This window comes from Pezoporus occidentalis, unplaced genomic scaffold, assembly GCF_034315485.1.
Source record: "Pezoporus occidentalis ecotype Australia unplaced genomic scaffold, CSIRO_AGI_Poc_V1 ctg1529, whole genome shotgun sequence".
NCBI classification, from domain to species: domain Eukaryota; kingdom Metazoa; phylum Chordata; class Aves; order Psittaciformes; family Psittacidae; genus Pezoporus; species Pezoporus occidentalis.
The window spans coordinates 1-15,641 of NW_026913349.1; the positions used below are offsets into that span (position 1 = coordinate 1).

A 15,641-nucleotide genomic window follows, 5' to 3' on the forward strand; every position below is an offset into this window, starting at 1 on the left:
TAGGCTGGTGCTTCAAAGGCTGCCAGAAGTTATGAAGATTGTTGGAAGAAGTAAACGACCCTCAAAGACCACCACCATGTTTTTGTATGCATGCGGGAAACTTTCTGGAAAATGACATAATTCATGCGTCGCCTCCTGAATATGTATGTATGCCCAGTGACTATATAAGGACGGCTTGCATAGCAATAGGGGGATACACGTTAGGAGGAGCTATCCCCCGTGTCTCCCGGCGCGGCAATAAAGAACACCCGCTTGTCAACTTGACGGCTTTGTTGGCGAGTTTGTTCCAGGAGTTTTCTCCGAATCTCTCGGGAGGTTACACAGAAGCCCAGGACAGGTGGGTCGTTTCCAGGAGCTCCAGAAGGGATCAAACCTTGGAGCCAAACCCCACGAGGGATGCGCAGGGCTGGGTGAGGTCTGAAGGCTGTGGATGGGGTTCCTGTGTTTTCCAAGTACTAGGAACAAATCCTGGCTGTACTCTCTGAGCGTAGCGTGGCTGCTCAGCCTGTTGCAGGAAGAGAGTCCTGTGCTGAGAGGATTATGGAATGCATCCACTGGAGTGCATGAAGTTCCCGCAGAGGTGTTCAAGCCCCCTTGTTCTGAGCTAATGCTGGACCATGCTTTTCATCCTGGAAGCCAGTGTTCAAGGTGTGAGCAGCACTGCTCTTTTCTCCCAACTGCTTGGCAGACCTGGCAGAAGTAAGGTCAGGGCTTGTTGCCTGCTATTGCGCCGCTTGGGCTTGCTTTTCCTAGGCTGTGTTTGGCTAGTAACTGTGGAATGGCAGCCCCAGTGACCAGAGGGTTGAGCTGGTGTCCCCTGGGTCGTAGTCAGCACCACAGCCTGAGTTCTCCTCAGCCTTTGCTTCACACCTTACCCTGACGAGAAGCCAGACGCAGCTGGCTAACCTGAAGCCAGGAGATGACTCAAAATCCCTACCTGCTTTAGGAAAACTGGCACTCTGCATTCACCGGCTCCCAAAGGCTACGGGGAGACGGTGGGTTGGGGCTGGTGGACTCAAGGACACAGCAGGACACAGCATCTGCCACCCTGTCAGCAGTGAACCTCAGTGCTTTCCGTTCTGCCCCAAGGTCCTTCCCTTGCTGTTGCTGCCTGACTGTGCTGGGGTGGCCCCGTGCTGGTTTAGGGGTCTTGCAGCTTCTGCCAGCCCTGAGGGCTGCCTAGAAAGCACGACTAGTCCCTGGGGGTGTCTGCGGAGCTCCTGAGCCTAAAGCTCTGCCACTTCCTGAAGTGAAGGCGTAGGATCCCTCATAAGAGGGTGAGCTTCCTGCCCCGCTGCATCTTGTCCCCACCTCTTCATGCCTACTCCCTCTTGGAATTCAATCCTCCCGGCTCGGGAAAGAAGACGACACAGAGCAAATCTCTCTTTAATGACTGAAAATGAATCTCTCATCTCTTTGAAAAGAGCAAGGCATCTGTTCTGCCTCTGGCTTGCCCACCCTCATTCTCCGAGAGCCTCACCGCAGGAGGGAGGCGTCGATTTCTCCGGCATGGTGGGACCTGGAGGTTTCTGCGGGAAAAGATGTTCTTGGGGATTCTTTCTGTCACTACTTGTCTGATGTGTGACTGCTTCCAAGATGTTTTGGAGTCCTCTCCTTCCTCGGGTTGTGTGGAAGCTTGTGTCTGTCTGCGCTGCTTTTTCCTGGTTGTGCAGTCCTTTGCTCTGGAGGGAGACGCTCAAAATGTGTGCGGTGATGCTGTCAGCAGCAGCCTTCCCCCCAGCATGGCCACGCCTAAGGGAGAGAGTAAAACCTGTCCTGCTTTTGCCACATAGCTCTGCCGTGCTCGGCAGGACAGCTTGCCTTTCTGGGGCGCTAAGGTTCCCTGGGCACGGGCTGGCGGAAGCGGGGTCGGGCCCGGAACCGTCAGCCATGCGCTAGAACTGCGGGAGGGGAGAAGGCCGCGGGGCGTTGCCTAGCAACGGGTGTTTTCCGCAGCGCCGCCCTCTGTGAGCTCCGGACAATGGGCGTCGGGGAGCGTCGAGGTCAGTCAGTAAAGAGGGCAGGTGGTGGGGCAGGGTCAGCTGCTGCAGGTACGGGGCCGGGGGGAGCAGGGAACGGGGGTCAGGGGGGCCGGCGGTAGGGCTGGAGGGCGCAGAGGCGGCGGGGACGGGGCCGCGGCATCCCTGAGGGAGCGTGAGCAGGAGGAAGGCTGCCGGCTGCCCGCTATCTCTCCTACCGCCAGCAGGTCAGAGTCGTGTTGTCGGCCATAGCGGCAGCGATGGCTCTGCTCAGCTTGACCCAGCTGCTGGACGCCACTTTCGGGACGACCGATGTCGAGGCCGTGAACTTCCGAGCGCTGCGCAACCTGCTGCAGGCCATGCTGGGGCACCTGGGCCTTCAGGATCGCTCCACCCGAGGCTTGGAGCAGCCTGTGGGGCGGGACAGGGCAATGACCCTGGCTGCGGGGAGCCAGGCCCTGCAGCCGGGTGAGCAGCTGCCTGCAAAGGACCCACTGCAGGACACCCCCAGCGGCTCCGAAGCTGATGTGGCTGCCGACGTGGGACAGCTGGTGGGAAAGGTAGAAACTGACGAGAGCAGCAGCTCCGAGGCAGAGGCTCTCCCCAGTCCCCTGGGTGCTCCCCCACTGAAGCGCCTCCTCCTGCAGGGGTGTCTCTTTGCCCTTGGCATCAGTTTCAGCGCTCCTGCTCAGAGTTCAGCACGGGCGGGCAGGCAGGGCTGGATGCAGCCCTGCTGACAGGGGTTTGTGTGATGGCTTCCACTGGGGCAGGGTGGGGACCAAGTTCCTGGTCTGCAGGGACCCTCCTGTGGGGCTCATGCCTGCCACCCTCCTCTCCTAGGACACGTCTGTCTACCAGGATCTCCTTGAGGAGATTAGCCAGATGAAGGAGGCGCAGTCCCGCAGGCAGGAAGAAATCCGCATGATGCAGGAAGAAATCCGCATGATGCAGGAAGAAATCCGCCTGATGCAGGAGGCGCTTGGCTTGGTGAGCTGCTGCTGGTGTCCCCAGGAGGGAGCTGGCCTCTTGTTGCCCTGCCTGCATCACCCTGCACCTCCCTGCGGACCCTGTCCTCCGGCCTTGGGTGTCACCCAGTGTGAGGGGCACTGGGAGGGGAGAGTAGGAAGGGTGTCCCAAGAGGGAAGCATGGGAGCTCGCCCACCCTACGTGGAGCCCCGGGGAGGGCAGAAATGGGCAGCGCTGCCTGCAGCTCAAGCTGCTGGTAGAGGTAACTGTGTGTGTCCGCCCAAGTGGCGCTAAGGCACTTCTTAACTAAACACCCATTAAAGTAGCATGGGTGCTGGGAAGGAGGGTCAAGATCTACTGGTGCAATACAGCAGCAGCCCCCAAGCACAAGCCTGCCCAGCGTCCATCTGTCTAGTGCCCAGGTTAAGTTGCAGGTGCTTCTGTTCAGTCTTGTTCTTGTGTGCTGACTGCCGTCCTTCTCCTCGCCCCGCTCTAGGGGAACCTCCGGGACACTGCTGGCCGGCTGCCAGGCCTCTGCAACCTAAGGACTCTGGCCAGTGATGTGGTATGGTTACAAGCACGCCGGATCCTGCTACGGTGCAGGAGGCGGCTGCATCCCTAGGGGACGTATCTCTGCAGGCGGTATCTCTGCATTAGGGCATGGTCCCCAGCGGTGCTGGCTGTGAGGGGGAGTGCTCCTGTGGGTCCCGCCGTGCCCCTGGCTACATGGCGGGGGTAAACCCTTGATCCCTTCCTTCCCCAGCAAATGCTGAAGGAAAGGCTGGGCCTGTACCCAGACCCAGACGAGGTGACCAACATGGTGCACTGGGATGTGCTGGAGGATTGCCTGGTGGGCAGCAAAGGAGACCAAGGAAGAGATGGAGGAAGACCCAGAGGAGAACAAGAAGGAGACCAGTCTGCCACCACCAAGCCTCCCACTTCAGATATGGACAGCCCACATGGGGCAAGCTCAGTGCTGGGATCTAGAGACAGCTCGGTGGAGCTGAAGGATCCAGGGACAGCTCTAACGGCCCCTAAGCAGCAGGCAAGCGTTCCCTCAGATCAGAGGAGGAACGCTAGCACCACAGCGATGATGCAGACAGTGTGTCAGGACGCACAGACCAGCAGCTTGGGGACACAGCCAACCCAGCCAGAGTCCACGGGCACCCAGACCACCACCCTGGGGATGCAGCCAGAGCCCACCGTCCCTCAGACCACCACCTCAGGGGAGCGGCTCGGCACACAGCTTCACGAGGCAGGCCCCCTGGCAGCAGGGACTCTCTTGCCGACAGCCCAGGGATTCGAGATCCCGCTCGACACTGATCCCAGGGCCACGTCCCACTTGCAAGAGCTGGCCTTGCCCTCGCGCTCCAGCAGTGCCTACCACAACGCCTACAATTGCTACGTGGAGACGGTGGAGGCTCTCAAGCAGATTGGGGAGCTCAGACACCTCTGTGCTCCCCTGAAGGAGCAGGTGGCCCAGCTAGAAGCCACCAAATTGGACGCGACTGAACTGGAGAAGCTGCGCCTGCTCCTCCAGGAGAGAGGTGGGAGCTCTGGGAGGCTTGTGGGGGGTGCTGGAAATGCTGCGTCTGGAGCTCGTTGTGCTCAGAGCCTGGCCCGTAGAGTGAGACCCCTTCACTGACAGTGTGTCCCCTTGTACCACGTTCTTCTAGGCCAGGAGAGCGTTGCCAACACGCTGGGTGACCTCCAGGCCCCGGTGCCATCCCTGCAGGGCCTGGCCAGTGACCTGCAGGGCTTGTCCAGGGACCTGCAGGGCGTGGCCAGGGACCTGCAGGGCGAGAAGGGAAAGGTAAGGAGTCCCCGAGGGAGATGCAGGGATGCTGGGAGAGTTGGGCACGGAGGAGGCAGCTGGAGAGCCCCTGTGCTGGGATGGCACAGGGGCCATGCCCTGACTCTGCCCCCACTGCCGTTCCCAGATCAGGAAGCTGGAGAGTGCCCTTGGCAAACTGGAGGCAGCCAGAGCCAGCTGGCAAATGGACCTCAGCAACCAACGCAGCCTGCCATTGGGGTAAAAGGACAGGAGAGGGTTTCGTACCCTGTGGGGCTGCAAGGGAGCCCAGGAGGGCTGGGAGCATCCCATGATGGGGGGTGACGGATGCCCCCTGAGCAATGAAGCTTCTGAAGACTAAGCCTACCTCTGTCCCCGTCTCGCTGGCCAGGTCCACACCGCAGGAGGTAAAGTGGGACAGGAAGGATCTGGCAGAGAAGCAGCAAATAAGCAAGGCTGCACTGGATCAGTTGGTGGCCCAGACGGGCGAGGAGGAGCGGGAGCAGGTGAGGTGTGGGGGGAGCTCTCACCACCCGCTGGTTCGGTGAGGTGGTCCTGGTGGGGTTCCCAGGCACATCCCCTGGCTTGCTGGGGCCATGGAGCCCCCACGGCTCCTGGGATTGTTGGTTGCATGTGTCCCATCTCAGAGGTGATTCCTCTTCCCCTTCTGCAGCTGGAAGAGCTGAGCGTGATGGAGAGCACGGGGCAGGAGGAGGCCGCATGCCCCACCTGCAGCAGCAACGTCAGCACGCGTTTGGGGAAGCTTCTGCAGCGCTATGAGAAGCTGCAGGGGTTGGTGGACTCCCTTATGTCAAGCAAGAAGAGGGGCAAGGTGGTGAGGGAGCTGCCAGGGAAGAGCCAGGTAGGGAGATGGCAGCATGGGGGACTTTGGGAGGGGGCTGCCAGAACCATGCCCGGCTGTTTGTGCTTCGGTGTTATGTGGGGGAGTTCCTTGCTCCCCCCCACATTATCTTGTAAAGTCTGCAGCATAGAGGGGGATTCAAGCCATGCTGCAAATGTCCTGCTGGCACTGAGAGCCTACGGCCACTGGCCCAGTAAGCCAGGTCTGTCCCCGTGGGGCAGCCACCCCACCTTGCGTGGCACTACCTTGTTATTTTCCTCCCTGGAGCAGGACCAGGAGACGCTGAAGCGTGTGCAGGCTGCCATCCTGCAGATGCAAGGGGAGTATGAAAAGCTCAACTCTGTCACGGGGAGGCTCCTGGATGACAGTCGGCAGCAGCAGAAAGATATCGAGGTAGATGGCTGAAAGCCCCATGGGCTTAGGGCCTCCTCCAGGCAGAGCCCAGGTTGGGGACCATAAGCGAATTTCCCCGTGGAGGTTAAAAGTACCTTAACCCAGAGGATTCTTGGGGGGAGGGGGGGGGGAGAAGCAGGAGTGCTCCTGCCACAATGTCACATGATGCTTTCTGTGTTGGAAGGGTCTGTTCCAGTCCATGGAGAGGCTGGAGAAGGAGAAGGCAGACAAGGAGGACCTGGAGCTGGGAATGGATGAGGTACAACCTCAAGGGGCCTAAGCAGCAGCCAAGGGGGTCCTGGGCAGGGTGACAAATGCCCCTTGTCCCCTGGGAGCTTGGTGGCAGAGCTGGTCTGCGGGAGGGAGGATTTCTAGCCCAGCTGCAGGTCCCTCCGTCTCCCCCCGTGTCCCTTGGGCTGGTGGGACCGACCCCGTGGTGGTGATGGGGCGAGTGGGAGCACACAGCCGTGGGAGGGGCACAGTGGTCCTGCAGAAGTGCTATTGCCTCTGCCCCTGCGATGAGCTGACCCTGGCTCTTGCACCTCCGTCCTTTCGCCACCGTTCTCCTGCCTTTCCCTGTCGCTAGAAAGCAGAAAAGGGCGCCTTGGAAAGCAAAGTCAGTCGCACCCAATTTGAGGCGAGCCTGGAGCTGCTGAACAAGAGAAACCAGGAGGTGCTGAGCCGGGTGACAGGCCAGGAGCATGGGCTGCACGAGGTCCAGCAGCAGCTGCGGGAGGAGATGGCCACCAAGGTGAGGGGCGGCTCATCACCGCTGCACAAAACTGGCACCTTCGGGGCTTGGTGGCCCAAAGCAGCATCCTCCTGAGGATACCTGCTCCTGGCTTTTCCCTGGGGATGCAGTCTCCCATCCCGGAGCCGCTACCTGAGGGAGTGTGTCTGTCTGCAGCTGGATCGCCTGGAGCTGGGGCCATTCCAGCAACGGCTGGAGGAACAGTGGAAGAGCAGCCTTGAGCAGCTCAAGAAAATGGCACCACTGACAGAAGCTGACGATGCAGCTGGGATTAGGAAGTGAGTGCAACAGGGACAGCACTCGCCTTGTTCCTGCTTTCTCCTTGCCTGCATCCCCTGTTCCCATGGTGCTCTGGGTGCCTGTGGCAGTGGTTCCCACAGCATTGGAGGTTTTTGGGCGCTCCCCTCTGTGGACTCCTCTGTGCCTAAGCCGAGGTGGAGCTTTTTCCCAGGAGGCAGCCCGCAACCAAGCACTCTCCCTCATCCTATCGCCTTTCTTCTGTAACCAGCCAGCAGCTTGGGACCTTGTTGGTGGGGGGGGGGGGGGGGGGGGGCGGGGTTAAAGCAGGCTCAAAACCAGGTTTCCCAACTCACCCAGCCCTTTCTCCCCTCCCCAGGCAGCTGCTGGCGGATTTCCAGTGCCTGTCTTGTGACAGGCAACTCAGCATGCGGGTGCCTGGCTCGTAAGTAGCGCCTAACACAGGCGCATCAGGAGTCTGCATGGGTGGGATGGGGGGAGATGGGTGCTGGTGGTGTTCCAGACCAGGCATGGGGTTTGGGGCGTCTGCCTCTGAGGGTCCGATCGTGCCCAGCGCCTTCCACAGGCCTGCCCATCAGCGGGAGGATTAGGACCTCTCCCTGAGGGCAGCAGGCAGGGGATGCCATGAGGTACAAGCCTATGGGGTTCGGGGTGCTGCCACGAGCCAGGGTGGGTCATTTGTCGCCTGTCACCCACTGATGGCTCTTGCCCTCCCCAGGCCTATCCCGCCCATCCCACCACTTCCACCTCTGGTCCCTCGCATCGCTGGACAATCCCACCCTCTTTTAAAGACAGAGCAAACCCACAGGTAGGGGACATGGGACCCATCCCCATCCCTGGGCTGCAGGATGGCTCTGTCCCAGCAAGGGAGAGTCCTTCCCTGAGTCGGGGTAAAGGGCTCTGCTCCCTGGGCAGGGCAGGGAAGCAGAGATGTGCCACAGAGGCTCAGCTGTGCTTGCCCCAGGCCTGGGGGTTTCACAGCCTCCCCACTGTGCTGCCCCACCTCTCTCTCAGTGGCGCTGAAGCCACATGTGCCGAGTTGCGTGCTGGGTGCTGAGTGTCCCCATACCCTATCCTGCAGGGAGCGGATGGCTGCATGCAGGTACCCCACCTTGCCACGGCAGTGTGGGGGCCAGCATCCCCTCACACACCCGCTGCAGCGCAGCCTGCACCTCCAGCTTCTCCAGCCCAGCGCCCCACAGGCACTCCAGCCCTCCACCCTGCTTCCCAGCAAGGTAGGGATGAAGAAAGAAGGGATCCGGCGGGGCTGACTGAGGTTGGGAGGGCGATGCTGAGCATCTGGGGTGGGGGAGCCATGCCTCAGTTTCCCCAGGAGAGATGGGTATAGGGGGTTGCTTGGGGATGCTGAATTCAGCCCCGTGCTTTAGCCAACGCGTTCTCTCCTCCCCAGCTCGACACGATAGAGCAGTTGGGCCAGGAAAGGCAAAGCGCCTGTGTGGCCTGAAGCATCTGCCCTTGGCCCGCGGCCACGTGTCACTGAAGGAGCTGAAAACAGTGGCACATCTGGCACCTCCACGAGCTGTCCCTGCCCTGCCCTGGGGGAGGGAGCAGAGCCCTTGCTAGGTGGTAGCAAATTGGCACCTGGGTGGGAAGGGTGGTGGCAGCAGCACAGGGAAGGACTCTCCCTTGCTGGGACAGAGCCATCCTGCAGCCCAGGGATGGGGATGGGTCCCATGTCCCCTACCTGTGGGTTTGCTCTGTCTTTAAAAGAGGGTGGGATTGTCCAGCGATGCGAGGGACCAGAGGTGGAAGTGGTGGGATGGGCGGGATAGGCCTGGGGAGGGCAAGAGCCATCAGTGGGTGACAGGCGACAAATGACCCACCCTGGCTCGTGGCAGCACCCCGAACCCCATAGGCTTGTACCTCATGGCATCCCCTGCCTGCTGCCCTCAGGGAGAGGTCCTAATCCTCCCGCTGATGGGCAGGCCTGTGGAAGGCGCTGGGCACGATCGGACCCTCAGAGGCAGACGCCCCAAACCCCATGCCTGGTCTGGAACACCACCAGCACCCATCTCCCCAAGCTGCTGGCTGGTTACAGAAGAAAGGCGATAGGATGAGGGAGAGTGCTTGGTTGCGGGCTGCCTCCTGGGAAAAAGCTCCACCTCGGCTTAGGCACAGAGGAGTCCACAGAGGGGAGCGCCCAAAAACCTCCAATGCTGTGGGAACCACTGCCACAGGCACCCAGAGCACCATGGGAACAGGGGATGCAGGCAAGGAGAAAGCAGGAACAAGGCGAGTGCTGTCCCTGTTGCACTCACTTCCTAATCCCAGCTGCATCGTCAGCTTCTGTCAGTGGTGCCATTTTCTTGAGCTGCTCAAGGCTGCTCTTCCACTGTTCCTCCAGCCGTTGCTGGAATGGCCCCAGCTCCAGGCGATCCAGCTGCAGACAGACACACTCCCTCAGGTAGCGGCTCCGGGATGGGAGACTGCATCCCCAGGGAAAAGCCAGGAGCAGGTATCCTCAGGAGGATGCTGCTTTGGGCCACCAAGCCCCGAAGGTGCCAGTTTTGTGCAGCGGTGATGAGCCGCCCCTCACCTTGGTGGCCATCTCCTCCCGCAGCTGCTGCTGGACCTCGTGCAGCCCATGCTCCTGGCCTGTCACCCGGCTCAGCACCTCCTGGTTTCTCTTGTTCAGCAGCTCCAGGCTCGCCTCAAATTGGGTGCGACTGACTTTGCTTTCCAAGGCGCCCTTTTCTGCTTTCTAGCGACAGGGAAAGGCAGGAGAACGGTGGCGAAAGGACGGAGGTGCAAGAGCCAGGGTCAGCTCATCGCAGGGGCAGAGGCAATAGCACTTCTGCAGGACCACTGTGCCCCTCCCACGGCTGTGTGCTCCCACTCGCCCCATCACCACCACGGGGTCGGTCCCACCAGCCCAAGGGACACGGGGGGAGACGGAGGGACCTGCAGCTGGGCTAGAAATCCTCCCTCCCGCAGACCAGCTCTGCCACCAAGCTCCCAGGGGACAAGGGGCATTTGTCACCCTGCCCAGGACCCCCTTGGCTGCTGCTTAGGCCCCTTGAGGTTGTACCTCATCCATTCCCAGCTCCAGGTCCTCCTTGTCTGCCTTCTCCTTCTCCAGCCTCTCCATGGACTGGAACAGACCCTTCCAACACAGAAAGCATCATGTGACATTGTGGCAGGAGCACTCCTGCTTCTCCCCCCCCCCCCCCGAAGAATCCTCTGGGTTAAGGTACTTTTAACCTCCACGGGGAAATTCGCTTATGGTCCCCAACCTGGGCTCTGCCTGGAGGAGGCCCTAAGCCCATGGGGCTTTCAGCCATCTACCTCGATATCTTTCTGCTGCTGGCGACTGTCATCCAGGAGCCTCCCCGTGACAGAGTTGAGCTTTTCATACTCCCCTTGCATCTGCAGGATGGCAGCCTGCACACGCTTCAGCGTCTCCTGGTCCTGCTCCAGGGAGGAAAATAACAAGGTAGTGCCACGCAAGGTGGGGTGGCTGCCCCACGGGGACAGACCTGGCTTACTGGGCCAGTGGCCGTAGGCTCTCAGTGCCAGCAGGACATTTGCAGCATGGCTTGAATCCCCCTCTATGCTGCAGACTTTACAAGATAATGTGGGGGGGAGCAAGGAACTCCCCCACATAACACCGAAGCACAAACAGCCGGGCATGGTTCTGGCAGCCCCCTCCCAAAGTCCCCCATGCTGCCATCTCCCTACCTGGCTCTTCCCTGGCAGCTCCCTCACCACCTTGCCCCTCTTCTTGCTTGACATAAGGGAGTCCACCAACCCCTGCAGCTTCTCATAGCGCTGCAGAAGCTTCCCCAAACGCGTGCTGACGTTGCTGCTGCAGGTGGGGCATGCGGCCTCCTCCTGCCCCGTGCTCTCCATCACGCTCAGCTCTTCCAGCTGCAGAAGGGGAAGAGGAATCACCTCTGAGATGGGACACATGCAACCAACAATCCCAGGAGCCGTGGGGGCTCCATGGCCCCAGCAAGCCAGGGGATGTGCCTGGGAACCCCACCAGGACCACCTCACCGAACCAGCGGGTGGTGAGAGCTCCCCCCACACCTCACCTGCTCCCGCTCCTCCTCGCCCGTCTGGGCCACCAACTGATCCAGTGCAGCCTTGCTTATTTGCTGCTTCTCTGCCAGATCCTTCCTGTCCCACTTTACCTCCTGCGGTGTGGACCTGGCCAGCGAGACGGGGACAGAGGTAGGCTTAGTCTTCAGAAGCTTCATTGCTCAGGGGGCATCCGTCACCCCCCATCATGGGATGCTCCCAGCCCTCCTGGGCTCCCTTGCAGCCCCACAGGGTACGAAACCCTCTCCTGTCCTTTTACCCCAATGGCAGGCTGCGTTGGTTGCTGAGGTCCATTTGCCAGCTGGCTCTGGCTGCCTCCAGTTTGCCAAGGGCACTCTCCAGCTTCCTGATCTGGGAACGGCAGTGGGGGCAGAGTCAGGGCATGGCCCCTGTGCCATCCCAGCACAGGGGCTCTCCAGCTGCCTCCTCCGTGCCCAACTCTCCCAGCATCCCTGCATCTCCCTCGGGGACTCCTTACCTTTCCCTTCTCGCCCTGCAGGTCCCTGGCCACGCCCTGCAGGTCCCTGGACAAGCCCTGCAGGTCACTGGCCAGGCCCTGCAGGGATGGCACCGGGGCCTGGAGGTCACCCAGCGTGTTGGCAACGCTCTCCTGGCCTAGAAGAACGTGGTACAAGGGGACACACTGTCAGTGAAGGGGTCTCACTCTACGGGCCAGGCTCTGAGCACAACGAGCTCCAGACGCAGCATTTCCAGCACCCCCCACAAGCCTCCCAGAGCTCCCACCTCTCTCCTGGAGGAGCAGGCGCAGCTTCTCCAGTTCAGTCGCGTCCAATTTGGTGGCTTCTAGCTGGGCCACCTGCTCCTTCAGGGGAGCACAGAGGTGTCTGAGCTCCCCAATCTGCTTGAGAGCCTCCACCGTCTCCACGTAGCAATTGTAGGCGTTGTGGTAGGCACTGCTGGAGCGCGAGGGCAAGGCCAGCTCTTGCAAGTGGGACGTGGCCCTGGGATCAGTGTCGAGCGGGATCTCGAATCCCTGGGCTGTCGGCAAGAGAGTCCCTGCTGCCAGGGGGCCTGCCTCGTGAAGCTGTGTGCCGAGCCGCTCCCCTGAGGTGGTGGTCTGAGGGACGGTGGGCTCTGGCTGCATCCCCAGGGTGGTGGTCTGGGTGCCCGTGGACTCTGGCTGGGTTGGCTGTGTCCCCAAGCTGCTGGTCTGTGCGTCCTGACACACTGTCTGCATCATCGCTGTGGTGCTAGCGTTCCTCCTCTGATCTGAGGGAACGCTTGCCTGCTGCTTAGGGGCCGTTAGAGCTGTCCCTGGATCCTTCAGCTCCACCGAGCTGTCTCTAGATCCCAGCACTGAGCTTGCCCCATGTGGGCTGTCCATATCTGAAGTGGGAGGCTTGGTGGTGGCAGACTGGTCTCCTTCTTGTTCTCCTCTGGGTCTTCCTCCATCTCTTCCTTGGTCTCCTTTGCTGCCCACCAGGCAATCCTCCAGCACATCCCAGTGCACCATGTTGGTCACCTCGTCTGGGTCTGGGTACAGGCCCAGCCTTTCCTTCAGCATTTGCTGGGGAAGGAAGGGATCAAGGGTTTACCCCCGCCATGTAGCCAGGGGCACGGCGGGACCCACAGGAGCACTCCCCCTCACAGCCAGCACCGCTGGGGACCATGCCCTAATGCAGAGATACCGCCTGCAGAGATACGTCCCCTAGGGATGCAGCCGCCTCCTGCACCGTAGCAGGATCCGGCGTGCTTGTAACCATACCACATCACTGGCCAGAGTCCTTAGGTTGCAGAGGCCTGGCAGCCGGCCAGCAGTGTCCCGGAGGTTCCCCTAGAGCGGGGCGAGGAGAAGGACGGCAGTCAGCACACAAGAACAAGACTGAACAGAAGCACCTGCAACTTAACCTGGGCACTAGACAGATGGACGCTGGGCAGGCTTGTGCTTGGGGGCTGCTGCTGTATTGCACCAGTAGATCTTGACCCTCCTTCCCAGCACCCATGCTACTTTAATGGGTGTTTAGTTAAGAAGTGCCTTAGCGCCACTTGGGCGGACACACACAGTTACCTCTACCAGCAGCTTGAGCTGCAGGCAGCGCTGCCCATTTCTGCCCTCCCCGGGGCTCCACGTAGGGTGGGCGAGCTCCCATGCTTCCCTCTTGGGACACCCTTCCTACTCTCCCCTCCCAGTGCCCCTCACACTGGGTGACACCCAAGGCCGGAGGACAGGGTCCGCAGGGAGGTGCAGGGTGATGCAGGCAGGGCAACAAGAGGCCAGCTCCCTCCTGGGGACACCAGCAGCAGCTCACCAAGCCAAGCGCCTCCTGCATCAGGCGGATTTCTTCCTGCATCATGCGGATTTCTTCCTGCATCATGCGGATTTCTTCCTGCCTGCGGGACTGCGCCTCCTTCATCTGGCTAATCTCCTCAAGGAGATCCTGGTAGACAGACGTGTCCTAGGAGAGGAGGGTGGCAGGCATGAGCCCCACAGGAGGGTCCCTGCAGACCAGGAACTTGGTCCCCACCCTGCCCCAGTGGAAGCCATCACACAAACCCCTGTCAGCAGGGCTGCATCCAGCCCTGCCTGCCCGCCCGTGCTGAACTCTGAGCAGGAGCGCTGAAACTGATGCCAAGGGCAAAGAGACACCCCTGCAGGAGGAGGCGCTTCAGTGGGGGAGCACCCAGGGGACTGGGGAGAGCCTCTGCCTCGGAGCTGCTGCTCTCGTCAGTTTCTACCTTTCCCACCAGCTGTCCCACGTCGGCAGCCACATCAGCTTCGGAGCCGCTGGGGGTGTCCTGCAGTGGGTCCTTTGCAGGCAGCTGCTCACCCGGCTGCAGGGCCTGGCTCCCCGCAGCCAGGGTCATTGCCCTGTCCCGCCCCACAGGCTGCTCCAAGCCTCGGGTGGAGCGATCCTGAAGGCCCAGGTGCCCCAGCATGGCCTGCAGCAGGTTGCGCAGCGCTCGGAAGTTCACGGCCTCGACATCGGTCGTCCCGAAAGTGGCGTCCAGCAGCTGGGTCAAGCTGAGCAGAGCCATCGCTGCCGCTATGGCCGACAACACGACTCTGACCTGCTGGCGGTAGGAGAGATAGCGGGCAGCCGGCAGCCTTCCTCCTGCTCACGCTCCCTCAGGGATGCCGCGGCCCCGTCCCCGCCGCCTCTGCGCCCTCCAGCCCTACCGCCGGCCCCCCTGACCCCCGTTCCCTGCTCCCCCCGGCCCCGTACCTGCAGCAGCTGACCCTGCCCCACCACCTGCCCTCTTTACTGACCTCGACGCTCCCCGACGCCCATTGTCCGGAGCTCACAGAGGGCGGCGCTGCGGAAAACACCCGTTGCTAGGCAACGCCCCGCGGCCTTCTCCCCTCCCGCAGTTCTAGCGCATGGCTGACGGTTCCGGGCCCGACCCCGCTTCCGCCAGCCCGTGCCCAGGGAACCTTAGCGCCCCAGAAAGGCAAGCTGTCCTGCCGAGCACGGCAGAGCTATGTGGCAAAAGCAGGACAGGTTTTACTCTCTCCCTTAGGCGTGGCCATGCTGGGGGGAAGGCTGCTGCTGACAGCATCACCGCACACATTTTGAGCGTCTCCCTCCAGAGCAAAGGACTGCACAACCAGGAAAAAGCAGCGCAGACAGACACAAGCTTCCACACAACCCGAGGAAGGAGAGGACTCCAAAACATCTTGGAAGCAGTCACACATCAGACAAGTAGTGACAGAAAGAATCCCCAAGAACATCTTTTCCCGCAGAAACCTCCAGGTCCCACCATGCCGGAGAACCGACGCCTCCCTCCTGCGGTGAGGCTCTCGGAGAATGAGGGTGGGCAAGCCAGAGGCAGAACAGATGCCTTGCTCTTTTCAAAGAGATGAGAGATTCATTTTCAGTCATTAAAGAGAGATTTGCTCTGTGTCGTCTTCTTTCCCGAGCCGGGAGGATTGAATTCCAAGAGGGAGTAGGCATGAAGAGGTGGGGACAAGATGCAGCGGGGCAGGAAGCTCACCCTCTTACGAGGGATCCTACGCCTTCACTTCAGGAAGTGGCAGAGCTTTAGGCTCAGGAGCTCCGCAGACACCCCCAGGGACTAGTCGTGCTTTCTAGGCAGCCCTCAGGGCTGGCCAGTTTTCCTAAAGCAGGTAGGGATTTTGAGTCATCTCCTGGCTTCAGGTTAGCCAGCTGCGTCTGGCTTCTCGTCAGGGTAAGGTGTGAAGCAAAGGCTGAGGAGAACTCAGGCTGTGGTGCTGACTACGACCCAGGGGACACCAGCTCAACCCTCTGGTCACTGGGGCTGCCATTCCACAGTTACTAGCCAAACACAGCCTAGGAAAAGCAAGCCCAAGCGGCGCAATAGCAGGCAACAAGCCCTGACCTTACTTCTGCCAGGTCTGCCAAGCAGTTGGGAGAAAAGAGCAGTGCTGCTCACACCTTGAACACTGGCTTCCAGGATGAAAAGCATGGTCCAGCATTAGCTCAGAACAAGGGGGCTTGAACACCTCTGCGGGAACTTCATGCACTCCAGTGGATGCATTCCATAATCCTCTCAGCACAGGACTCTCTTCCTGCAACAGGCTGAACAGCCACGCTACGCTCAGAGAGTACAGCCAGGATTTGTTCCTAGTACTTGGAA

At 60.8% G+C, this 15,641-nt stretch overlaps 2 protein-coding genes across 4 annotated transcripts; one reads left to right on the plus strand and one right to left on the minus strand.

Annotated features, from left to right (window-relative positions):
- The first annotated feature begins 2,930 nt into the window (after nucleotides 1-2,930).
- On the plus strand, nucleotides 2,931-8,348 carry LOC134159901 (glutamine-rich protein 2-like). Of its 2 annotated transcripts, none has more exons than XM_062611366.1 (14): nucleotides 2,931-2,966; nucleotides 3,442-3,510; nucleotides 3,709-4,492; nucleotides 4,622-4,758; nucleotides 4,886-4,977; nucleotides 5,129-5,210; nucleotides 5,411-5,599; nucleotides 5,870-5,992; nucleotides 6,177-6,251; nucleotides 6,579-6,743; nucleotides 6,900-7,021; nucleotides 7,360-7,425; nucleotides 7,720-7,809; nucleotides 8,083-8,348. In XM_062611366.1, the coding sequence occupies exons 1-14, from the start codon at nucleotides 2,946-2,948 to the stop codon at nucleotides 8,270-8,272; spliced, it is 2,205 nt and encodes a 734-aa protein (XP_062467350.1). In that variant the 5' UTR covers nucleotides 2,931-2,945; the 3' UTR covers nucleotides 8,273-8,348. The 2 variants fall into 2 exon arrangements, with proteins under 2 accessions (XP_062467350.1, XP_062467349.1); XM_062611365.1 differs by having other exon boundaries at nucleotides 5,129-5,243; nucleotides 8,083-8,344.
- Nucleotides 8,349-9,261: 913 nt separating this feature from the next.
- Nucleotides 9,262-13,369, minus strand: LOC134159902 (glutamine-rich protein 2-like). Of its 2 annotated transcripts, none has more exons than XM_062611368.1 (11): nucleotides 13,334-13,369; nucleotides 12,790-12,858; nucleotides 11,808-12,591; nucleotides 11,542-11,678; nucleotides 11,323-11,414; nucleotides 11,090-11,171; nucleotides 10,701-10,889; nucleotides 10,308-10,430; nucleotides 10,051-10,125; nucleotides 9,559-9,723; nucleotides 9,262-9,402 (listed from the first exon to the last, which is right to left on the minus strand). In XM_062611368.1, the coding sequence occupies exons 1-11, from the start codon at nucleotides 13,352-13,354 to the stop codon at nucleotides 9,277-9,279; spliced, it is 1,863 nt and encodes a 620-aa protein (XP_062467352.1). In that variant the 5' UTR covers nucleotides 13,355-13,369; the 3' UTR covers nucleotides 9,262-9,276. The 2 variants fall into 2 exon arrangements, with proteins under 2 accessions (XP_062467352.1, XP_062467351.1); XM_062611367.1 differs by having other exon boundaries at nucleotides 11,057-11,171.
- Nucleotides 13,370-15,641: the final 2,272 nt, after the last annotated feature.

What these genes read in the sequence shown, in the direction of transcription:
- LOC134159901 (XM_062611365.1), top strand. Translation starts at nt 2,946, where the DNA reads ATGCAGGAGGCGCTTGGCTTG. An exon ending in TGCAGGAGGCGCTTGGCTTG is followed by an intron (nt 2,967 to 3,441) that starts GTGAGCTGCTGC and finishes GCCCCGCTCTAG; the next exon opens with GGGAACCTCCGGGACACTGC. An exon ending in AGCAGCAGAAAGATATCGAG is followed by an intron (nt 5,993 to 6,176) that starts GTAGATGGCTGA and finishes CTGTGTTGGAAG; the next exon opens with GGTCTGTTCCAGTCCATGGA.
- LOC134159902 (XM_062611367.1), bottom strand. Translation starts at nt 13,354, where the DNA reads ATGCAGGAGGCGCTTGGCTTG. An exon ending in CCTGCTCCTCCAGGAGAGAG is followed by an intron (nt 11,679 to 11,807) that starts GTGGGAGCTCTG and finishes ACGTTCTTCTAG; the next exon opens with GCCAGGAGAGCGTTGCCAAC. An exon ending in AGCTGCCAGGGAAGAGCCAG is followed by an intron (nt 10,431 to 10,700) that starts GTAGGGAGATGG and finishes TCCCTGGAGCAG; the next exon opens with GACCAGGAGACGCTGAAGCG.